General features: G+C 37.3%; 2 protein-coding genes across 2 annotated transcripts in view; one reads left to right on the top strand and one right to left on the bottom strand.

Annotated features, from left to right (window-relative positions):
- The window catches only part of SI (sucrase-isomaltase), a 53437-nt gene extending 43114 nt beyond the window's left edge, over positions 1–10323 (top strand). Inside the window, exons 42-49 of the mRNA XM_065073477.1 lie at positions 1252–1400; positions 2540–2624; positions 2720–2776; positions 3369–3493; positions 3780–3868; positions 5143–5192; positions 6527–6697; positions 8313–10323. Of these exons, the coding sequence (XP_064929549.1) occupies positions 1252–1400; positions 2540–2624; positions 2720–2776; positions 3369–3493; positions 3780–3868; positions 5143–5192; positions 6527–6697; positions 8313–8375 (789 nt within the window). The 3' untranslated portion in view covers positions 8376–10323. The remainder of the gene's footprint in view (positions 1–1251; positions 1401–2539; positions 2625–2719; positions 2777–3368; positions 3494–3779; positions 3869–5142; positions 5193–6526; positions 6698–8312) is intronic.
- Positions 4–20045, bottom strand: LOC135580230 (uncharacterized). Its single transcript, XM_065073478.1, has 4 exons — positions 18601–20045; positions 15514–15599; positions 14871–14946; positions 4–942 (listed from the first exon to the last, which is right to left on the bottom strand). The coding sequence occupies exons 1-4, from the start codon at positions 18946–18948 to the stop codon at positions 817–819; spliced, it is 636 nt and encodes a 211-aa protein (XP_064929550.1). The 5' UTR covers positions 18949–20045; the 3' UTR covers positions 4–816.
- Between the last annotated feature and the right edge of the window lie 5901 nt (positions 20046–25946).

Genomic DNA, 25946 nt, shown 5'->3' with positions numbered 1-25946 from the left:
GCAATTTTTTAATGGTTGCTAACAACTGGTCCTTTGCAATGAACATGTAGAGACCAGCCAGGACATCACACAAACTGGTCTGCCAACAAAAAATGTACATTCCAAGCAGAACGGACAAGGCAAGAACACATTTGGCTCATTATCAAATAAAAATTGTCTTTATTTATACACTCAATCTGCTGTAAGCCTCCCTCTCACCTGGGAGACTTTATACCCACAGAGGGGCTGCTCTGGGATTTGGGCCATTTGAAAGAAGAATATTCTAAGTTTCCTTTACTGAATCAAATTCTAACTTGTTTTTTTCCCTGCATGCCATTTTTAAACACATTTTTTTTAAACACACCACACCAGCAAGATTAAAATAGAGCACTTTTATGGCAAACACACTTAAAGGAGCTAAGCTGACCTTGGTGCTCTCAGCCCTAATTGTCCATAATTATAGAAGAAATGAGAGAATGGGACAGTGTAATAAGATTCTGGAGTCATGCTCGGCAATTTCAGTGCTTTGCACATTTGCCGCCATCAGATATTGTATTTCTTTTAAGAATAAAGGAAAATAATTGCCTAAATGTTGGTCTGTGCTGGCTAAGGACTATATTGTAGAGAGCTGTAAAACAAGATAACTGGAAAAATCAAGGAAAATGGAAACAGCACTTCTATTCCACTGAAAGCTTCCTGTCTAGCAGAGTAAAGCTATTTATATGGCATATATCTAATGGATTAAAGTCTCCTTTTCCAAACCTGTGTGCTTTATCTTGCAGCGGCACACCTTTCGATAGGACTTTTAAAGCTTTTAAAATTGCAAATTCAGGGTTATCATGTTGCTTCCAGTCTTACCCAATTTACCAAGGTATTGTTCAGTCCATTTAATAAAGATGGGAAGCGCTCCCTGACGTCAGTCATTAGCGCTTGGGTCTCTTCTTGCAAGTCCTGAGTGGTGCCCTGCAGAAAAGAGGGATAATAAATTATACACTCTGGGATGTGTCGCGTCTTTGGGACACTTTACATTAAATAGTACTCCCCTCACGTTTTTCTTACGTTCCTTCTCTCCAGTTCCCCTCTTAGTGCTGAGAGTGATACCTGTTGATTTTAGTGTCACTTACTCCTTAATTGAAGGATAAATAAATGAAGGTGCTTTATTTGGGCAGAGAAATTTCCTCAGCTTTGTCTTGCTATGTTGAATTTGTTTTTGTTTTAGGTTTTCTGAACAAAAAAGTCCAGCTTGACTAATGATGGTCTCTTCTCTTTCAGAGGCAAGATCCTGTTTCCTGGAACTCAACGTTTGTGGAGATTTCCAGGCATGTGCTAAATATAAGATACACCCTGTTACCCTACTTGTATACATTGATGTATGATGCCCATGCCCATGGCAGCACCGTGATTCGCCCCGTACTCCATGAGTAAGTGCGACTCCTTTGCTCTCTTCAGCAGGACTTTCCACTAGAAATTCTGTAGTTAGGACAGTGCTTAAAATAAAAATTGCTATATCTAAGAGAAAAAATTATTTAAGAAAAAAAGAGATTGCGAATATGAGCTTTCATTATGAAGTCTCATTTAAACAACACTAGTTCTCCGTTTGTTACTATGCAAAATTGAACATTTGCTTCTCTAGGAGTAATATTTAAATGTTAAAGCTCACCTTTAGCCTCTTCAGGCTTATAGAGAATCAAAAGAACAAATGTTGCAAAACCAGCTGGACAAAATCGTCAAGCTAAAAAGAAGGAATTCTGCCACAAGCCATGAGAGTGTTGCAGGCAGAAGTGGCTTTTTGGGGGGGGCTGTCCAAGCTGATATAGTAGATTAAAATAAAAACAAACAAAAAATTCAAAACCAACAAAAACCAAAAGAAACCCCCCCAAAATAAAAAATAATTATAATAATAAAAAAACCCACCTTTGTTCCTGGTGGGGCAGTACCTACAAAAGTTTTAACTCCTTCTGTTGTGGAGTTGTAGAAAAAATAATAATTAAATTTTAAAAAGAAAAACTGAGGGCAATTCCGTCAAAGACTTCTTTATTTTTTCATAAATAGGATGAAGATATTTGCTTTAGGGGACAATTCAGATGTGGTCTAGAGTCCACATGTATGTCTTGACAGAGAAACGTTGATTGGTTTGCATGCATTGACTTGCTGTTTTTTAAAGCAACTCTCTAAGAAAATAGTGGCATAGATTAGAAAGTGGTTCCCAGTCTGTCCACTAGCTAATGGTATTACTAGTGCTGGCCAAGCACAACAGGCCTTCTGAGTTTTGTGATCTAAATACAGTGAAAAGCAAATGCAAAGAAATTGAAAAAAAAAAATAAAATAAAAAGAAAGCTAAGTAACAGCTTGCATTTCTCTAATAAGTTTTTATATAATGATCTCTATGCCTTGTTGGCAAGAACTAATTGATTGATGAATTATTAATACTAGAATAAAGATGAGGAAATAGTAGATACTAGCAATAGTTGATTCAATTACTGACAAAAATGTCTTGCAGAAGGAACACTTTGGAAACATTCAGCACCCAATATCTAATTGTTATTTTATTAACTTGCAGGTTTGTGGAAGACAGAACAACCTGGGAAATATATGAGCAGTTCCTCTGGGGACCTGCGCTGCTCATCAGCCCTGTGATGCAAGAGGTACATTCTTAAGCACTTAGGAAAATATTAAAGTCACTCTAGCTAAACTTTGCTTCTTGATTTAACTGACCTAAAATATGTATGTTCAATTCCAGGATGCTCGAACGGTGAACGCATACTTCCCCAATGCCCGCTGGTATGATTACCACACAGTAAGTAGTTTTTAAAATTATATGTTATATGTCTTCTTCATAGTGCTGTTCAGACAGCAGCAGGATGTGCTGAGTGCTGGTGAGGTGTGAACACTCTTGTCTTTTACAAACTTGCACTCAGTATCAGTTCTTAGCAAAATAACATCACTTAGCTGATAATAATTCCTGTATAATAATGTATAACATGATCCCAGTTAGGATGTAGTAAAGTGAAATAATGCTTTTAATTTGAAGTCTTTCTATTGACTTTAAACTCAAATGAGGGGTTTGTTTTGTTTGTTATGGAATGCTAGAATGGAGAAAGGCACAACAGGTTTAGCCACATCATCTTATTCACAGAAAATAAGAAAAGATTTGGTAGTAGGAAGAAAAGTCATCAAAAATCACCTGCTGGCCCCAGCAGTTCAGCTGCCATCAGCTACAGTCTTTTATAGATATGGAATTTCAGAGTTTCTCTTAAAAGCATTATATAACTACTCCTGCAGTAACAACTCCTAATTAATCTGTATAGCAAATAATAATAATTTCATTCTAAAAATGCTCTAAAATAAGGGCAATTCAGTAAAAGACTTCTTTATTTTTTCATAAATAGGATGAGAATATTGGTGTTAGAGGAGAATTCAGAGTTTTAACAGCTCCTTTGGAACACATCAACCTGCATATCCGAGGTGGGCACATCCTCGCTTGGCAGAGACCTGCTAATACAACTTTTTACAGGTAAGATTAATTGAAAATTAAGAATTTAGTTTTGCACAACTACATAGAAATACTATCAGTCCTCAGAGAAGCTACATGTGTGGTAGCACTGGATCTTTATAGCTGTTTTTTTGTTTTGGTTTCTTCTTAATGACCTCCTTTGAATTGAATAGGATGGGCTCTAGAATGATGAGTATGGGAGACCAATTGAGTGGCATAGAATATTTCAAAATTTTTTCTAATATTTGATAAATACGAATTGTGACTAGCTGAGGAAATCGAGTAAACATTATTTTGTTTCCCATAGCCGAAAAAACGCGATGGGACTCACTGTTGCTTTGAATGACGCTCTGTTTGCAGAAGGACAGCTTTATTGGGATGATGGGGTTCGCATTGGTATGTATGATGCTTCTCGCCTTCATAAAAGCCTTTTTTTTTGCTTTGAGGATGGTCAAACACTGCAACAGGTTGTCCAGAGAGGCTGTGTAGCTCTGTATTGCTTTGGAGAAGAAGTGCTGGTGGTTGCTTCTGCCCTAGAGGTTCTCAGTGTAGCGTGGGGTGTTGGAGGAGGAGCATTAGGAGCAGATGGAAGTGATGGAGTCTGGCCAAAGCAACCATATTTCTGGAGAACATATCTGAACATGCCTCCAGAGACAAAACTGAAATTAAACCTCCAGATAAGCATTGTAATAAAATGATTTTTCCTGATTTAAACAGATTAATGTTATAATTTATAGAATTAACATGGTGTATAAATGAAATTGTGCCCTGGACCTAAGGCCATGTGCATTAACAAAGATTTGTTCTTAAACCTCTAAGAACCACAACCATAGAATATGTGGGAAGCTTTAATTAATTTATTCAACACTAGTAAATTTGAATTGTCTTCAGGTAAGAGATACTAAATGCAATTTATCCTTTCCATCCAGAGGGTATTGCCCTTGTAATAGCAAGAAGCTATCACCCGAGATTACTGCAAGTAATACAGAAAATGGTGTTGTTTTGTAGGGAAATTTGCAGGATGATGTCAGTGTATTTTGAAGTACTTCACATATGCCATTGTCTGTTAGCACTGGAATTTAGAAATGATGGTTGTTTTTATGGCAGTCTGATGATAAATGAAATTAGCATAGATTTACATGGTGCATCTCATCAGGATGCCTGGGATCTGTTTTCGGTCATGCAGAAAGGCAAAAACCTACAATGCCTGTGATTATCAGCACTACTATGAGTTCATTTAGTGCTGAATAATAGGATTGATAAATTACCCAACAATGATTTCAAAGAAACATCAATGTCTGTCGTGGTCATGTGGAATTGCACAGTGAATAGAAGTGGGTGTGGGAAACAACTCCCATTCCTTCAAGAAACATTTATGTCTTGCTGATCTTAAGACCCCTGATCTTCCTAATGCCATTTATTTGCCTTCTTTTGTATCTCGCCTCTAAAATGCTCTTATTTTTGCCTCATATTAATAGCATGCAGTCCAAGAAGAAAGTACGTATAAAAACATAGGTCTTCTGGAAATACAAAACATTTATTTATGTATAGGTAGACATACTTTATATTTGTATATAGTAGACGGACACACGTTTTGAACTGAAATTTTGATAATGTATTAAATAAGATGAATAGCAAATATATTTTATTTTCTTTTTAATTTTTAACAGATGCATATGAAGATGGTGTATATCTGCTTACATCATTTACTGCTGATCAGGTAAGTAACAGTATCTCACATTTTCTGAATAATCACTTTAGGTGATTATTGTATTATTAACTGTAGGTATTTTAATTTGGGGCTTCCTAATATCTAATATCTAATATCTATCCCACCCTAACATTATGTTGTGCTCATGATTCAATAAACTACAATAGTATGATTAGACTGTGATAAGAACAAATTTCAGAATGATTTAGAAGTTATCAATTATAGTATATTGCTGAACAGAGTGTACATTTATGGCACTGTAATTTCTATTATTCTGAAAGTATAAGTTAATTTCATAAACATTTCTGTGAAGTGGAAGCACATATCACAGCAGAACTTCTGGAGCACATTGATGGGTCAGAACAGACACACCAGGAAAAACAGCCCTTGCTGGTGAGAAGGGAGCTGGAGGTTCATCTTCCAAGTTCAGCGTCCTCCTTGCTGTTCTCTACCTTGTTGTGCAAGCTATGTTGCTGCTCCAAAATGTAAAAGTTCACAGGTTCAGAAGGAGGGTATTTCTGCTCCTATTCACCATAGAACATATGTATTGTATGCAATCCTGGTTCTGGGGGGAAGCAGCAGAATCTGGCACACATGCCTGCGTAACAAAGTCAGTGAACAGGAGTGTTTATTTTAAGTACTACCATTTCTAGGATGTTGGTTTTTATTTTTCGTCATAGCCAATTGAATATCTGGAATTAAATTACACTGTAATTATATGGATTTTTGGTTTAAAAGAAATGCTTATTTCATTAGTTTTCCAGGGTGCCAGAATGTCTTCTAATTTTACTCACACTGTACTTTCTTCTCATTTAATTCTGTCTTTGTCAAATAATTGGATGTTAATTGCTAAGAAAGAGAAGTTTGTTTTGCTAATATTCAGTATTTGCAGTTGCAAGGAGATTAAAAAATAAATGTACCTTTTCCTGCTCTTAGAAAAAGTTGCTAAGGAAAAGACTAATTAAAGATGTCTTGAATCAGCCAACAGTGGAAAATACTCACACTAATAGTAATAACCTCTGAGCACTAAATATGCAGAATTATATCATAGCACATTTACACAGGATCACACTCGGGCTGTGAACCAGCTGGCACCGTCCCTGGTTGTTTAACGTGGCTTTTGATTTTTGGAGACCCGCGGGACCTGGTTATGCCCCAAAGAAACCGTGTGCCCAGAATCTAATTAAAATCCCAGCAACTGCAGATGAGAGGGGACCTGTGAGGGCTGAGGGAGGTGATGGGTCAGAGAAGCTGTTCTGGGAGGGCAAGAAAGCAGATGAAAAGCTCAGGTGGATTTGTACCAGTCTAATAACAACCTCTAATAGTATTTTTTTTCCTTTCAGAGTGTTTTAGATATCAAGGTTTTGCATCGCGGTTACACTGATCCAAACAACTTAATGTTCACTGACATTAAAGTCCTGGGTGTGCCCAGCAGCGTTAGCCAGGTGACCGTCCAGCAGAACGGCGTGACCATCGCATCGCCTCACACCATAGGATACACCGCCAGCAAACAGGTGAGGTGCCATTTGCAGGGTAATGCCACCTTCGCAACTCCATATGTGCTCTTAAACCTTCGGAGATTCAGCTGCAATACTGTATTTAAAATATATTGCAGCAAAATATATAAACTGCCATCAGGTAATGATTATATAATTATGCTGGGTCTGTTCAGCCTGGAGAAGAGAAACTGAGAGGGGATCTCATCAATATTTATAAACAGCTCAGGGTGGGCGTCAAGAGGATGGACCAGACTCTGTTCAGTGATGCCCAATGACAGCATGAGGGGTAATGGGCACAAACTGAAGCACAGAAGGTTCCATCTGAATATGAGGAGCAACTTCTTTACTGTGAGGGTGCCAGAGCCCTGGGACAGGCTGTCCAGAGAGGTTGTGGAGTCTCCTTCTCTGGAGACATTCAAACCCACCTGGACACATTCCTGTGTGATCTGCTCTGGTGAACCTGCTTTAGCAGGTCGGTTGAACTGGATGATCTCCAGAGGTCCCTTCCATCGCCAGTCATTCTGTGATACGTTGTTTAATGTATAGTAAATATTGCACACTAAGTGTGACAGAGCTTTAAAGCATAGAAATTAGTGTCAAAGAACCCAAACTACTTCTGACTGGAAAAGTGGTAGATTTTGGGTTGTGCTTGGTTTCCTCTCTCCCGAATAGCTTGCTTGCAACCTGTGAGATTTGAAGGAGGAAAAGCTGCTACAAGTATTTTCATAGTCTCTACCTGACCCTGTATTTTTCAGTCTTGTCTGACAACATTTTAATTTCCCAGCCCTGTTCGCCTTTTTCTATTTCTTCTTTTGTCCTGTCATCTTTAGGCTGTAGGTGTTGCAACATGGGGTTCCTACATGTATAAGTCAAATCTCACTTCTAAAATTATTGGCATTCCTTCCACCAACTTCGGAGCAACAGGTTTTCCATCTGCCTGGGTTGTGTCTGTCCAGGGTGTTTGCCCCCTCCTGCCTTTCTGGACAATAAAATCAAGCCCTCCGAAAGGCAGCTGAAATAAATGTGTATAACTGAATTGCCATTCAAGCCAGAACTCCTGTAGAGCATCTTTCAAATACGAATAGAACTGCTGAGACGTTCTGTATTGCCAGTTTTTTGGTAGAGGAAGATTGCCCAAACTCTTTTGTTACTGGGAATCTTACTGCCTTTGAAATTCAGTATTCTGTTAAATCATAGTTTCACAGAAAGCCAGAACTACACAAGTTTTGTATATAACCCAAAAGATTAGTTAAAAATTTAAAAGAGGATGGAAGTATCTCATTCTGCTGTTGAATTTTTGATGGGAAAAAAAAGGAATTCATATGCACAGTTGAATTACGATGTCTTCTAAGTTTCGCTGCCTTTAAAAATTTCCTTTCTTTTTTTAAATAAAAGTAACCTCAATTCCAAAATACCTCTGAATGAAGGGAAGGGATCAGAGCCTCATCATCAGAAATCCAAAAATCTATGCTGGTTAAACTATGTTTATAGTGCTACGAACACAAAAGCAGAGGAAGAGGAATGCATTCTTATAACCTTAAATGAGAAGCCTCTATGTTCTCTGAACACAGACAAGGGAGTGGTTCTTCACAGTAGTTACTAATTGTTCATGTTGTCTGTTTTTCCACAGCTCCTGACAATCACCAGCCTTCAACTTCAATTAGGCCAAGACTACACATTGCAATGGAGCTAAAATGCCTGCAAAGCATCACTGGTCACACCACTGAATTTTCTCATTGTTTCAGAGCTATCTTTCAATTTTCTTTATCACCTTAGAATACTTTTTACTATAAAATTGCAAGAGTACAGTCAGTTCATATGAAGGTTTTATGTATACCTTCGTATGAAGGTGTTTCAGTATTGTAGAAGGTTACAATGTCTCCATGTGGTACAAAAATCTGTATTTTAAACAGAATGGCACCTCAGTGTAACTTTATCATTCTGTGTGTTCTCAGAGTGATTTCTGGCTGTCTTCGTGTGTGCCAAATTTTGTAAAAAAGACACAGTTGGTGTTACTTGCACGGATGTGAGGCCATAATTCTGCCTATGTTTAACTTTCATCTTAATTTTAATTATGCTTGTGTAAGTCTATGGAGGAGTATTTAAGGCTAGACAAAGTAAAAGGTTTTGGATTACTGATTAAGTGTGAAATGATGTTCCAAGTTGTTAATCTATAAAATACTAAGGTACTTCTTAAAGTCATAAAGGTGGTTTGTTTTTGTTGTTTGGGGTTTTTTTTTGTTTGTTTTTAATTACTTTAGCCAGACATTTATGTTCCCCACTGTTTTGATCCGAACTTGTAAAATTAAACCTGAGTTTTCAAGTTTAACTAATGAATGTTGGTCTCTGAGTGTTCATTTCACTGAAAGAAATGTTGTTGTATGTTTACTATAATAGTAATTCACATTAAGGACTCTTTGTATCCCAAGAGTGCAGCATAGGATCTAAACAGATTGGTAAAGCATGTTTACAATTAAATTTCATAGGAATAAACTGCTGTCAGAGGTAGTAGTAATCTCTAGTGACTGTGCTTAAAATTAATTTAAAGGATTCCACTCTGCTTTAAAAAATTGTAGTAAACTAGCTAAGTAGCCAACATCTCATAGGTAGATCAGTGTAATTATAGTGCTGAGTTCACTGAAACTTCCCTGTATAGTAACAAAACTGGCAATCCAGGGAAAATGATCATTTAGGACTAAAGTTGCTGTTTTGACAAATATTTTTGTCTCAAGGAATGAACTACACTGTTTTTCCACAGCCAGTGATGACCAATGGTGTGGGTAAGCAGAGGTACGGATGTGTCCCCATCACTGCAGAAAAAGGAGGTGCAGGTTACTGTGCCTTCAACCCATTCCCTCTCACATTATGTCTTACTGGTTTTGCACTCACCTGGCTGATGTGTGAAACATTAGGTAAAACCAAACACTTCCAAGAGTTTATTTTCATTACTTTTCTTCTTATTATTTGTTTGAGGAACCTCATTCTTCTGTTTTCTCTTGGAGAGGTGCAGCACGTCAGCTGGACTACCTGCACTTCAGCCACAGCTTTTACCGAGTCCTCAAGATAATAATTCATGAGGAATTCACACAGACTGAGAAATCACAGCTTCAAACATGTACTGGCCACCTTCGGGAGCTGCTCCTTGCTGTGTCTCCTCCAAAGGACCCAGAAAATAATCATCCCTTCCTGCAGCTGGTACAGCTGTGCAGCCCAGCAGAGCCTGGCCCACACTTCACTGTTGGTATCTGGGCAGCATCACCAGGACAGGTTCTCAGCTGGAGACCAAAGAAGCTACATGCATTTATTTCAGGTAGGTAGTAGCACTTTATACAATGTTTCTCTTTGGGTCAGATATCTACACATGTTGTGAAACATCTCCTGCTGCAGGCAAAGCCATTCAAGTCCATCAACTGTACTGAGTAGTGGCACAGTTTTCAATAGAATTAAGTTAGCAGCAACAAACTTGCTACTTATGTTGAGGACAGGATTTTTTTTTTTTTACTGTGTCTCTCTGTGTGGTTTGACTTTCTAGCACTTAAAAAAATTACTTGTAAAATAGTTCAACAAGATTAGGTTTGTTTTTTAAAACCTGTATCTCCTGCCCCGGCACAGGTCCCAGCACAGGTAAAGCTTAATTTACCAGAGCAAAAAATGGCCTTTGGATCTGTTGTTGCAGAATAAGAACACAGCCTGGAGATTAAATCAAGGCCAAGTAACAGGTTAATGAACTTTATGAAACTGTCTCTCCTAGCTGTGTAATTAGGAGCTGCAATCAAACAAAAACTTTAGTGTTCCAGTAGCTCTAACCTTGGCATCTGTGTCCTCTGCTAAGAAAACTCTGCTTTTGGTCTTAGTTGGGTTTTCATTTTATTCCTTTTCCTATTTCTCAAATAGTAAGTATAGAAGACCTCTCTGCCATCTCCTGCACAGTTTGGTAGCTTATCTTTGTATTTTAAATATGGTTATGTGGCTATAGAAATGTGTAGTATTCGAATCTAATTACTTTTCTCATGCTTGGAAAGTAGAAGGATCCAAGAATCCTTCAATAATAAAACACACACAGCACGAGGCTGGAAATATAGCTGGGAGCTTTCTTTCTAGCAACCATAACGTGATGAGCACTATCGAGGTGACAGCTCTGGAAATTACATCCTTGCTGGATGAGTAGCCGGAGGACATTTTCGGAGGAGAACCCTGTAATAACCAGAGGCTGACTTACCTTAAACAGATTCTGACTCAAACCCTACGGAAACAATAATGAAATACGGGTGTTTCCAGGGTGCTTTGGGGTCAGGAAATCAGGGCTTCAAGCTGAAGGGTTAATTCCTGCAGCATCACACCTGATATTACTGCTATCTAGGAAGATGACAGAAGCTACAGATTCCAGCAATAGCTTTGTTATAACATATGCTACATACATAGTAGATTTATATATATTTCTGGCTTTCCTGGACTAGAATGTAGTCGGGATGCTCGCATTTTTGCCTTTTGGAAGATGATGCCATCTGATTGTTCTTCCTTGTATCTCACGTTGTGGCTGAAGGATACTACCAGCCAGGTGTTCAGTTCAAGATCTTCTCTCTTCGCTTAGATCTTCCTCCATGAAACTATTGCATTTTGATAGCAGATCTTTCACTGCTAAAATGAAGCATCCACTTATGCTGGCTCACAGGAAAATCATCACTAATTGGTTTGGGAAGGAAATTATAAAGAATCAACTCACTTTTGCCTTCACTGTGACTCCAAAGGATTTCTAAATTATGGACTTACATACTCCAAAGGGCTTATCTCAGGTACAATGTACACAATGGAGTGGACAGGCTGTCTAGGGTAGAGTATCTCTGTTGAACAGGAGCAGATATCCTTGTGCCAAAGAGACAGTGATGGCCCTGAAATTACTGTTTCGCCAATGTAAAAGACAAAACCGTGTCACACTTGGCTGCGCCTGTTCTAATGAAGCTGCCACATGTGTGCACTTAATTGGATTTTTCCTTGGAGCCTGGAAGTAACAGCTGGATGGCAACATCTGGCAACACAGCGGGAGCGTGATCTGGCTTCTGAAAAGTAAGAGAGCTCAACTCAACCCCCCTTTGGGACCAGAAGTTTGTTCTTTCTTCCTTCCATTCCATTTATCGTGAGGTAAGCAAACTACCATGGTCATACACCTTAAAGCTTCTCCCAAATCCAGTGATAGGCAAGCAATATTTTAATTCTATTTTATAAAAATGCAAGGGGTTTTTTGTACTATCATTTGATGAACTTTTTGGGTTTTCTTTAGCTCAACCAGGAAATTTTGGTAAGAAGCCACACCAGTAATGAAGAGTTCATACATTCCTCTTCACATAGGCTGAAAACACTAATCTCATATTGTTCTGAGAATTAAGTCAAGTTTGATGGTGTTTTTGCTGCTATTAGTAATATGAATACGTTGCAATATGAATTGCTATGAATTTTTGGATGACAGTTAATTGAAATTGAAACTTTAAAAAATAATTTAATGCGACATAACACTTGAAATTATCCTATGTGGAAAGGTTAAGTGTTTAAATACACATTTGGTACAGCCTGCATATATATAATTCATAAGTGAGTATATATACAGACACACATTATATATACACTTTCAATTATTAATATTCTGAATTCTACTATTTAAAGTATGGGGGGTTTTACTTACTATATGGTTATTTTCAAAATCAGAGTCATTTCAGTTGAATTTTTAATGCATACACGAGGCATTATGCATATTATAATAATTATGTAATAAGCAATTTAGAAATGCTCTCTGACCAGTGGTTCCCTTTCAATAATCTCATTGAGACCTTTCAGGCGGATATAATGCCCCATTTACTCCCACTGATATAAACCCTATATTCAGGGTCAGGCCATAAAGCAGCTGATACTAATATATTCCAGCTATTTTTAAAAATTGAAGCAATTTGCTTTGAGCACTTGGTGCAGGAAAGGCAAATAAAAGTGACATTCATGCAGGATGGCCAAAAAAGTATTTGTTAAAAATATTATTTGCCATAAATTGCTTCTTAAAAATGCCATGGGGATGGAGGAGAGAGCAAAGAACCTGGTCTAGATGAGTCCCTCTGGGTCCGTGATTTTCTTTGCTGGTATGGGAAGTTCCATTAGAACAGCTACCTAAAAATTATAGCCCTTTGCTGGCTTGTGTTATTTTCTCATGAATGGAAACGTAATGGAGAGTAACGCACTGTGACTTTTGAGTGTAATGATGTTCAACATGAAGCCAGCAAATGGAAATTTGAGAAAGAGTTGGGCTCTTTCTCAAGCCCAACCATTTTGCTTCATGCATTTTATTATTACTTTCACAAACATATTTAATTCTATTGGTTATGATTTTTAACAGATTAATGAGAAAATAAGTAGTGTTTCTTAATGATATTTACACTGTCAGATATAGATTTAATAGATGTTCTCTGTAATAAGACTTTCTGCCTCCTCTGAAAAGATTGCACAGTAACAGCTGTAATCTCTTTTCTCCTCTCTGTTGTCTCCTATTTGATCCATGCAATTTATCGCATCATCCCGACATCTATATCTTATCATTTCTGCTGGGATGTTTGGATTAGAACAGATAGGAAAAACAGCTCCAGGAAGATGTGTTAGGAAACACAGTCAGGTTTGCTGTGACACTACGATCCACTGAGCTGGGATTAACATGCTCCAGTCCCTCTCTGTCCCCACATACCGGGGACCAGCGATGCTGAAAAGGAACTTGGCCAGAATTAGCTGCTCCAGACATGACCGGAGGGAAAAGCTCATCAGAGTAGGTAAAGGGAAAGGTTTTCCTCTATATTAAGAACACTAGATAATACCTCCTTGGGTAATAACTTTATAACAATGTTTGCATAGGATAGAAACATAGGAACAGTAACCCTCAAAATGGCTCTCCAACAACTCACAAAGAGTTCAGAAATTACTTCTGATCTACACATTTTTTTGCCATTTCTTGTCCCCCGTCTCTGTGAAGAGGACACTGCCTGCAGCACTCCTGGGTTTTCTGCCTCTTGGTTTAAGACAATTTCTGGTTGTTTGCTTCAGACAGCAGCGGAATTTGAATTCCACAAAACCACGTCACAGGGCTGCAAAGTTGGATATTTTTCTGTCACCTACTGATGATTCACTCTTTTAAAAAAGGAAAACCATCCATGGGCCACTCTGACCAGAGACCCATTACTGGCAAGCCATGGGAGAGCTCCCTCCTTCCCCCTTGTGCCATCTCACCCCTCCTGACTCCTCGTCCCTATTCCTGGTGGTCCAGCTTCCCATCCCTCATCCCCAGGGCTGTGACATCCCCAGCTCCCCCATATCTGCAGAGCCCGAGAAACATGCGGTCAGCAGATGCCTTATAGTTGGATACACCAGGCAACCCCATCCCTGGGTTGGTAGAAGGACTGACATCCACAGGTTGAAGTCTTTCTTACAGCAGGGTGTCAGTCAAAGGTTTGCCCGATGTTTCAAAATGATACATTTCCCTCATATTAAATAATGAATGAAAAGAAAATGGAATTTCCTGCACTGCATATACAAGCTCTCAGATTAATTTGTTGCTGTTCAATATTCCAGATTCATTTTCCATTGACACAGGCAGGGACGCTCGGAAAGCATGGTTTGTTATTTTTCATACCAGGCAGCTCTTGCTTCCTCTACAAGTTTCCATCTGATTCCTTTAATGAAATACCTCTCACAATTGAGCTAATCTCTCCCTCAGCTCCTCCTTTGCTCATTTGCCCTGCCAGGCTCTGCCTTCTGCTCAGTGCCCTTTGCTGCTATCAGCCTCTAGAAAATGCTGTTACGACTTCTACCTATTCCATCTGCAACTTTAGAAAACAAAATATTTTCATGCCACCTCTAAAGACTGCAGCTTTAAATGGATCTAATCAGTTCTGTCCTCTACCTTTTATAACCAAAAACATTTTCACATGAAAATTGAGATATCCTGTCCCTCAGTGAGAGCCTAATCTCGCTCTCTTTTTCCATGCAACATTTCAAGTATTAAAAAAATAAGTTTGCCTGACTTTGGGAACTTACCCACAGCACAAAAGGCTTTTCCAAGAGTTTTAATTGAAGCTAAACATTTATTTAGGTTACAATGTCCTATCTTTAACTTGAATAGAATAATTCTTTTTCTTTGTTTAACCTTTGATCAGCTACCTACCTTTGAACTCATGGATAAATACTCCATTCTTGTTATCCTTGGCCCATTTCTCCTGTAACTCTTGTGTAACTGCATCCTGTAAATGAAAATAGAATTCTTTTAGGTGAAATAACTTCTTTTTTTTTGAAAAAAAGAGAATTTCATTTACTCTGTTTGTCCTTTTGTTTTTGAATATAATCAGCACTGATATCTGGGTTATAGTACTGTAGAGTTTTAAATGACAGTCAGTATTATGAAAAATAATATACAAGCCCTGAATCACATATTGCTGTTCCAAATTACATCTGAAAAGTCAACATGTCTATGACAACCAGGGTTAAACAGAACTGCTGGAGTAAGGCAACACGCAATTTATTTTGTCATTTAGTCACATAACATTTGTAGTAGGTATCAACCCTAAACTACCCGTCTGGCACTTACAGAGAGCTTGAGTTAGCAAATATTAATTCAATTTCAGAATACATATGCTTCCAAATGTATCATCATATCCTCCCAAATTAATAGTATCACTCAAAAGAACGTGTGGTTACACAAATAATGATTTAAATACTATGAATATACACACACACATATATCCCACACTGATACGCAAATATATCACTATTATTACTTCACACAAGTATTACACAATGATACAACGTACCTATTGCCACGGTAAATGACTGAATGTTGTGGGAATAGTTTGCCTTTGTGTCTCTGCACTGGCAAAGGAAGCGGCAGAATCCGGGGCTGCAACACAGAGTTGGGAAAGGTCAGTGGGAAATATAGCAAAAATGCACCCAAAGTGATACCCCAAAGCCTCAGCAAGTTCTTTCTCTTGGGTTAATATAAGACCAGCTAAAAACATGTATTTCATAGGATCAATACAAGTATCTCTGCATTTTCTCAACATTTTTAGGACTTGTGTTTCTCTCGTAGGGTATAAGTCAGATAGGATTTCATTGAAATTGCTGAAATTACACTGAGAAAACCCTCCCAGAAGAAGACGCCTGTGTCTTTTCTCACAGTGGAATGTTCAGACTGTTTCTCTAAGTTTGTTATTTCTCATATATACTGAAAACATTGTTCAGATCAGCATTCCCCTTACTCGATGTTTCTTGTGCCCTTGCACCAAGTTCAAGTTTTTGATATTTCTTCAGACATTTTTATGCTTTTGTGACTTTCAGAAAATGAATCTTGCCCTGAGCCAGTGCAGACTTCCTCTGGCAGCACCATATGCATGACCAGAGTCATTATTTAAATACTCTCTCAGTACCTAGAAAATAGAACCATTCATTAATATCTTATGAGAAGAATTTTGGATCAGGATTTTTTGCCTCTCATAATGCATTTTAATGCATTTCTTATTGAGTCTTCCATTACAGTTCTGAAGAAGTAATTCATACTTTCCTTCTATTTAATATTTTCTTGCAAGAGAATAGAAGCTGAAATTCTCTTCCTACTGCTAGATAATTCCTATGAGATTGTTTTTTATTTATTACTAATAGATGTTAGATAGGGAATATACTTTCCACTGTACCATAAAGCATATTTATGAGAATACAAATACATAGATGGGTCAAAAAGGAAATTATTTTTTCCTTAAATAAAGGGGGAATAAAACCCAAGGAAGCTATGACTATGCATGGGAAATTTTAAACTTTTATGCTATATATTTCCAACACCAATTGAATCAAAGTTCCTTTACATATTGGGTAATGAATCATAATATTCTTTTCTGTTGTGTTGTGTAGAAACAACAACCCCGAGAGGAAATATTTTCAGCTGCTGGAAATGTGGCTTTCACATTCGTATACAGTACATATCTATACAGAATGCATCTATTCTGATAAATATTTACACACACATGCAGGCATCTACATATTATGCAGAACTGATTATGTCAACAGGAAAATACGTAGTTACTTGACAAGATATGCCATTTTTTCTCTTTTTTTAATATATAGTGCACATAATAAAAAATACAATGTGCTTTCCAGCATCTATAAAGGGTATTATTTTCATAGTACAGTGACTCTGTAAGAAGTTAACATGTTCAAGGGCTTGTACATATCTTTTGGGTGGGTCTCTCTATGCCCTGTATTCACATACAGATCTTTCCATGCAGATGTATGGATCTAAGCGATGTGCTTCCTGTGGCTTTTGGGATAATTTTAAATAACCATGAAATTTAATAAATCAGTACATCTTTAGAAGGATGGCTTAAAATAGTATATTCTTAATATTTTGGTAATTCTCTTCAAAATAAATACTTGATTTCCTCTAGCTTGATATTTTATCATTTTTTTAAACACTTTTGAAATTTTTTTTAATAAAATAGAAAAAAATCTTTCAGTTTCTTTCACCATCACATGAAAGTAAAAAGCAGCAGCTGTGCACTTATCACAAAATAAGGATGAGAATATCAGCATCATGCTCAGGCGTTCACTGGAGATAGTGTTGGGTACCTACTGCAAATGCAAATACGGTTGGATTGCAGCAAATCCCCAGCACTTTCCAAACACGCTGAGAAAATGCTGCTGAGAAACTTCAGTCCCTTCCCTGCAAGTATCATGCTTTTATTCTTAGTTACTTTATAGGTACCTTGTAAATATTTAATTTGAACGGGACTCGTGGAATAAAACAAGCTTTTAGTACAAGGTAACCAAGTGGTTACCTGGTTCAGCTTCCAGGTACAATTAAAAGCTTTTATTGCCATCCTACTGGAGAGCATGGACACAATAACATATATAACATATATGGTTCAGCCCAGGTGGAGCCTCCCAAAATCCCAAGGGCACCCAACGTCCCTCAATGGGAGCAGCACTGCCCTGCACCCCATAGCTGCAAACAGGGGGGGGAATAGTTTGCATTCGGTACTGTGAAAACAAAACAAAACAAGAAAACTTTGATCCATTCCAAGTCACATTTTTTAACAATAGGAAAAAAAATAAATGTTGAAACCAAAGAATTTCAATGTCCCCACCATCTCTTTTGTTGTCAACTTCAGAAGTTTCCAGAGCCTAACAACATTGCTTCAAAAGCATTTGGTTTAAACGTACACTAGATAATGAAAGAACATATTTTAAGAATATTTTCAGATGCATAAAAACCCCCAGCAAGCTTACGTGGCTGACATTTTGACAAATGATGTAGCAAAAAAGATCTGGTCACAGAAATAAAGATGGTGGGGAGAGTGACACTTTCTCTCCAGCTAATTGACAACTTGGGAAACAAACACATCAAAAGAAATACATTATGATATTACTCTAGTGAATACAGGCTGTCAGAAAATGCAGCCTGTTTATTAGTTTGAAATACGCGTTCATTTTGATCTCAGGCAGGGCACAGAGATGAGCTCGGGAAGCAGCAGAAATCCATCTGCAAGGGGCTCGCAGCACAATGTGCTCCGAAAAACAATGAAGGCGCATTTGAAGGCCCATTAGACAGCAGTGAGAGAATCTGAAAAGGCAGCAATTTAAATATTTTTAGTGCTCTGCAGCTTCTGTCTTATTTAACAGCTTAGCAGGGCTGCATATATTACAGGCAAGTTAGAAATAAAATGGGAAGTTGGGAGAATAATATGTTAAAAGCATCAGGCAGCCACTCAAATCGGTGGATTCAGGACAGTGTAATTTAGAACAGGAACCACCTCCAAGAGTTGTGTTTGGAGAAAAATCCAGAAATCCAGCATTTGAGGTCAAGCATTTTAGACTCAGCGAAGTTTCAATAAATTGTTTCCTCATCTTACCGAAACAACGGTGACATCCACTGCACAAGGATGTTTAAAGCAGAGAGTAGCTGGGATGTGCTGGACATCTTCTAGAAGTAAATATAGAAAAAGATTTCTGTTAATTGGAAAATAAATAATATCCTCTTGGCTGTTGAAATGAAGAGCTGGGAATCTCCCAAATTGTCTCCCAAAATTGCCATCCAGCAGCAGAGGTAATGGAGTGCTGCTGATGTTAGGTGCAAGCCTATCCCAAACCACTAGAACCCGTGTATTTTGAATGTTACCAGCCCCAGCCAACACATTTATTGTGAGCAGTTTTACTGTAAGAAGCTCTACCAGCTCAGCAAGTCCTTGCACTGCACCCATTTTGAAAGATAAAAAAATGAAGAAGTTAGGGAAAATGGGAAAGACTGTAATAAATCTGACACTTTGGAACTTGTTAACAAGTCAATTATGACTACAAGACAGAAATGAGAAAGAAGGAAAACAATATAAGACTCTTTAAAAAGCTCAAAGAAGACAAACTGACATGACGTTCCACAATAAAATGATTGTCTAATTTAAGAGCAGAGATGAAGCTTTCTACAGAAATGGCTGAAAACCATGTGCACTTGATGGCGATTAGTTGGTTTAGCTTCTATCTATGTACAAAGGCTGTCTCCATCAGCCTTTTTCAAACAACTTCCTTTTCTCTCTTGTGGGAATTTTCCACTTTTAGTTTAATGGTATTTTCCACTGGCAAAGAGGGAGGAAAAAAATATTCCATCACTGTCCTTTAATAGCTCCTGAGCACTGGCTAAGCAGTAACCTGCCCTGAGATACTCTAGCCCTTCCTGGCTTTATTTTTCCCCAAATATCTTCTACAGAGTTAATAAATAACTGCAAATATCTGTGATGACTGAAAATAGGAAGGAAAAAAAGGAGCCACACATAAGCCCACCAAACAACATCAAACCCCAACAGCTTTTACGTCTTATTGCAGAACAGCTTCAAATCCCTTATGCACACAAGAGAGGAGCTGCACTTAGCCTCTCTAGCAAAATCCATCACTTTGTCCTCAGGTGTTTCTAACATGTGCAGGTAAATATTGATAAAACATCACTCAGAGTGAGGAGGATCCTCCACTAGTTCCCCGTGACTCTTGCAGAAATGCTTCCCAGGCTGTTAGTGATCCCAAGAGTTGTGCGGTTCTGCCGGCCTGTCGGTGAAGGGCAAGACATCGGCCAAGAGATTTGAGTGGGTTACAAAATCAGTGTACAAATTCCTAACATAAATCTGAATTCAATCTCACAAAAAGGTTGAACTTGCAGTTTGAAGAAATGTGGGGACATTGGGTTATGCGATCAAGAGATCTGTGCAGGGTTATTATTCTAACTCATTGGTTTTGGCAGTAATAAAACCTACTGTTTTCTCCTAAATATTGTGATTTATATATTTTTTTCTTTTTTCTCAATATTGTGAAATCATCATTTTTCTGATATGCTTGCTACAGCACTCTTTAATAATTTCACTATTATATCTACCAAAAGTTTTTGTCTTCTGTAAATGACACAAAGTCAGAAAAATATCAGGTTTATTAACCCTCTTTGAATACATTCTGTATGCGATCAGGATACAGCCTTAGATTTTACATGCTATGCTACAAATTTTGGCTAAAATGACTACAAATCAGATTAAAAGAAATTTAAGATTACAGGCAGTCTCCTACTAGATATTCTCAAATAATAAACAGAAAAGACATTGAATTTTGATCTATGCTACAGAACACCTGTCACCAGATTGCTTCACGGGGACACTTTTGTGGTCGTGCTCTGCTGCCGGACTTGTTTCTGCCATGAGATCACCAACCACTTGGCAAAAAGGGAGCGTTTGCTGACGGCTGAAATAAATCCTTCTGGAGAAAGGTTCAATGTATATTACTCCGAGTGGAGAAAAATCAAGTGTCCTTGTGCTCTTCTATTAGTTTCCTTTAAAATTAACAGGAATATCTTGTCTATGTTTTTGAGAGGTCTCTAAAAAAATGTCCCTTTTGCATGAAACAACATTGATCTGGTGGGTTTTTTTTTTACCCCACTTCTCTTTCTCTCGGCCATAAAATCAATCCTACATGAACTTACCACCTCTGAAGACAACAACAAAAGCCAAAATACACTGATGGAAACTTTGGTGCTAAGTGTCAAGCTACAACCAACCCTTATGGCTATGGTAGAAATGCTATAAAATACACCTAATTTATGGGAAAGCCGACACATCCTTGTTGTACCGGTGATCTCTGTAGCCCACAGCTGCCCTAAGTAGTTTTGATGATTTTATACCTTTAAGAAAACGGCCACAGGATCATATATTTTGCATCCAAAAATGATGTATGGAGCTTTGAAATTTGCCATGTACATTATTTGCTATAGTGATCCCACAATTTAACAAATTATTAAAAATAAGACAATTGCATACTGACTTCAGGGCATTTCCCTTACAGGCTCAGTTATACATTTTATTTCACTTTGAAGAGAATTTTGTTTGGTCTACCGCAGAAATATTATCATCAACTATTAATAGTTTCTCCCTATTCATAGTCATAATATGCAAAGTGTTTGACTGTTTTTCCATCATTCTAATAAACTATTCTGAAAGGAAAGAATTATGAATTGTCTTAGATGATGAAGCAGTATTAGACTCGCAGTTGAAAACTAAGTTCCATTTCTGAAAAGCACAATAGAGAGCAAGTCTGCATGATTGATGAAGAAATGTTAGGGCTCTCGATGTACAAATGCAATTTGTCAATCATATTTTTTTAAAAATACCAGAACACTTCAGATATTCTTGTACCTTCTTCACACAATTCAAAACCCACTTGAACTTCTGTGGGAGGCAATTAATGATGAAAGCTGACTTCAGGTTGGAGTACATTGTTTTTAAATGCCACCCACAGAAGTGCAGGCAGATCTTGAATACTTTAAGTGCATAAAAACCGCTCTTTCAAAAAGTAGATGGACACAGTCTATGACACGCTGAGAACTTTCATTTGCCTTCATTGCAAATTCAAACACTTGTTCCCATAGCAGAAATCATGGCTGACTTTGGGAAGGTGAATGCATTGGGTACAGACTCATTTCACTTACAAGGAGCAACTGTAACATGGATGGGAAGGAAATCAACCTCCAGATTCACTTGAAATTCTGGGTATATCTATCAAGACTGCATCTGGGCTTCATGACCTTGTTTGTTTAAGCAGAGGCACCTAAAGCCAACCAGCACAAGACATCTTTCATTGGCAGTGCCTCAAGTTTAAACAAATCTAATTTCTCCTAAATGTGTAAGTATTTCTGTTCTGAAATGCTTTTAAACAAAAGCCGCCTACAGGTAAAAAAACAAAGACTTTGTTAAAATGAAGACATTCCTTCTATAATACTTCATATCAAATTAATGGTTTAGTACATGCAACTATTGTTGCTATTATGCTTCCACAGCATTTCAAAAAAAGTAGATGACTAGAAAAAAACATGAAGAATTATGGCTAACAACGACGTGGTGTAACACATTTAAAGCTCTTGCCAACTACAAAAGTAATAAAGTTTGAAGATGATAACACAACAAACATAATGGTTTGCTTTATATCTTAAATAGATAATGAGGCAACTAGACACAACATATCTCGCAGTTCATGCCCTCAGTACTATATAAATAACAGGTTACTGCAATATTATTTAGTATACTAACAAAATTATGACCAAATTATGTTTTTTTTACTCACACTGTTAGTTGCACTGGGTGATGTTCTCCCACTGAATTAGTGGGGCTACTCCTGTAAATAAAACAACGTCAAATTTAGGACCATTAAAGCCAAACACAAGCCCTAATGCTCTTCTTCCCCTTTGTGCAGAACACCTGATTTTGTGAATGGGAACAGATGGGCAGGTCTCTAGGAAGGCTGCACTGATGTTCCATGAGCACAACAGGTCCCACGGGAGTTGGGGCAGCTCCATCCCCATGAGAAAAGGCTCCAGCTGCTGCTGCCTGTCCTGACACCTTGTCCCAGCCATCGGCACCTTCAAATGAAAGAGGAGAGAAGCACCATAAGACACCGAACAATGGAGTGAAGATGGACAGTCACCTAAAGGCAGCAGTCAAGGCTGAAATTAAACTTAATCTTGTATCTAAATGTTCTCTTTCTATTCACATTAAGAAAATCCTCTTGACATGATTTAATTACACCTAAGAGGACATTGCACCACTGCATAATCAAAAAATTTGGAGAGCACCATGTCATGGCTGATGACATTATGAGTTACTTTTGATGTGATTAATATTGTTTAAGTAAGCTGAAGAGAATTTTCCTGCACAAGGCAGAATAGCAACAGAACAACAGGTCCAGAGGGTGAACAATACTGTTATAAGGCGAAGGCGGATAATTATGAAATGTAATTATACTTTGAGTTTCTCAGGGAAAAAAGCAAGACTTAATAAACATTTTAGCACATTCTTGCTGTTAGGGAAAAAGGACATTTCAAGGAAATTAAAAACATAAGCCAGTAACTTTTCCAGCAAGTGCTTGAAAAGCTGAATCCTGGGATTAGATGGCTCATTTAAATATATGAAAAGATGTATTTATTTCATGTAACCTACACCTGTACAAATAAAAGCAAATACAAAGTAACATGAATACTGTACATGTGTGCATGTACATGTACGATGAGAATTTTAGAACCTAGAACTAATCATGAGCTAAAGATAACATGGAGCCCACTCTTTGTTGGTGACTTGTCTTCTCCACATCCCTCAGAGACCATCCCACCAGCAGCAGTACGTATAGACTAGATCTAGCCTGGATGCAATTTGTTAAATTTTATATAATATTCTGAACAAAATCATATGAAAAAAAACTTGCAAGAGAAAGGAATAGAGGTAAGGAATCCCATTTATTTTTTTTCTCTATACTTTTGTACTAAAATGTGTGACATTGAGTAGTTCTTGCTGACATGGGTTGAAATGGATTTAAGATGCTTTTTCTATTATAAATTCTGAAAAAAAGGATAATAAGATGACAGTCGCAAAAATAACCAAAACAACCAAACGTGTGTTACTGGATAAAGCAGCAGAATTTTTGTCCCCTCCTTACAATTAGTTGTGAATTAGACTTCTTGCACATAGCAAATCATATATAATATTAATGATCTGCTCTTCTTTTCAACAAAAAGTGTCAGATGTGTTTTGCTGAAGACCCTGAAAGTATAAAAGAATAGAAACAGAAATACCAAATGGAAACATTTTTAAATAACTCTACTACTTGGGTAACGTGGTAGGATTCCACAAAATTTGATTCCTCAGAGCTGTTGCAATATGTGACCTCAGCTGAACTAAGATTTTACCATTTGGATTCACTTGTGCAAAACTGTCATTCTACCTTATGTTTATCCAATTTGGGACAGGTATTCCGGGGCCAGAAACACGTGATGGCTGCAGAAACAGATGTGCTACAAAATGGGAAAATCTGAAGCTGCTTTAACTGGGATCCCTTGTCTTTTGTCAGTTCAAATCAAGATTTTTATGCATAGCTATGCATGGGTTTTGTTATTTTGATGAATCTGGTTTTTAAATCTTTTTGCATATAGAGAAAAAAACAATCCAAAAGATCAAAATCTTCTAATACAATAGGTGACAGATTTAAAATATGCTTTGTGAGGTTAATAGAAAGTGAGTAGAGGATAGATCTAAGTGTGTTGTTTTGTCATTTGGTGTCCCCCTTAACAATAAAACCCCACAAGATGTCAAAATGTCAAGGTGTGTTGACTTCACAACAAGCAAGGAAAGCAAAAACCTTCTGAAATAGCACAAGAATAGAAATGCTTTAAGAGAAAAGAAAACTTTGGGCTAAGGTACATTTTTCAACATTTACTCAAATCAACTATCTAAAAATAAAAATGTCTGCCTTTCCCACTAAATTAGACTCAGCCAGAGTGTGTTGTCGGATACATACATTATATAAAACCAAAAGAAAAGGGTATTAAAAATAGAAGAAAAATAAATAAATCAAAAAATAGAAAGCAAGCAAATATCTTGCTTTGAAAGAAGAGATTCTCTTTCATATACATAAATACAAGTGATTCTTTTATCATGGCATATGTATCCTTAATTAGCTGTATAGGTACAGGATTTTTCAAAAACTACAGAGGATCTGTCAATATAGATCACAATGTACATCTGAATAGTTCTGCTGCACGGAACTACTGTCTGCAGCGGCAATTGCTTTTGCAGAACACGTGGAGACTTGTTTGCAGCAATATAAATAAATTTATATTTATATTAATTAATATTTATAAATTAAAAAAAAAAAATAAAAAAATCAAAAAGCCATAAATTCTGCACTAAGTAGTGCCTGAAGAGACCATGCCAAAATGAGTTTGTTCACTATCTGATAATTTTTTCCCCATAAACTTATTTCTATATCCATCTAAAATAATTTTTAAACCTATTTGAATTAGTGCAGCTTTTAAGTGGAAGAAATTTTTCCCATATTGGTAAGAACACACAGAGCTGTAACACCTTTAATTTCAACTACAGTCCTAATCTAGGGGATCCAGGAATTAAAAAACAAACAAGCAAACAAACACACACACAAAACAACCACCAACCAACCAACAAACCTAAAAACAAATACACAAAAAAAAAACCCACAAAGGTTTTCATGTCTTCCTGCCTATTTTTTCAATTACAACTGGACATTTCAAACTGCACATCTAAAACCTCCAAATTCAATCTAACAATCAGCTAATGAAGAGTGAATAATACAACTACAAGCATGTGAGGTGTTTCAGCATAAAATCACAAAGAATTGCTATTAGAGCTTGGTGGGTGGCTTTGCAAGAATTCAACAGAATCAGGCAAGAAAGGAAATGACTTGCAGTTAGAAGGAAATATTTGGGCACAAAAGATGAAGGAAAATAATTTTCTTGGAAGCATTGTATTAGAAATCCAACAGTTTGCTTGCGTTAATGAAGAACTAATGGGAAAATGGTTTTGCTTTCAACATTGATGTCGGGAATGATGATGTTCTTTTGGACATACAGAAGTTTTCAGGATTCTATTTGCCTGCTGAGATGTCATCCTAATAACTTCTAATATATAACAAAGAAATGGTAGCAAACCAATTCATTAGCAGTTATCATGACGATTTAGTGGTTCAGCTATATTTAGAATAACAAATATAAAAAGAGTTGATCTTTCAACAGTAATATGAAGGGTCTTATAAGCTTACATGCAATTTCCTCTGGGCTAGAAGGTAACTTAACATTGCTAATGATGGACAAAGTGTTGGTCTAAGGATGTATTTATAGAAAAATGCAGATTCAGGTCAACAGAACTATTTA

Source organism: Columba livia, chromosome 9 (assembly GCF_036013475.1).
Source record: "Columba livia isolate bColLiv1 breed racing homer chromosome 9, bColLiv1.pat.W.v2, whole genome shotgun sequence".
Taxonomy (NCBI): Eukaryota; Metazoa; Chordata; class Aves; order Columbiformes; family Columbidae; genus Columba; species Columba livia.
Note: the sequence above shows the minus strand (reverse complement) of the source record. Positions and strands in the feature narration are given on the sequence as shown.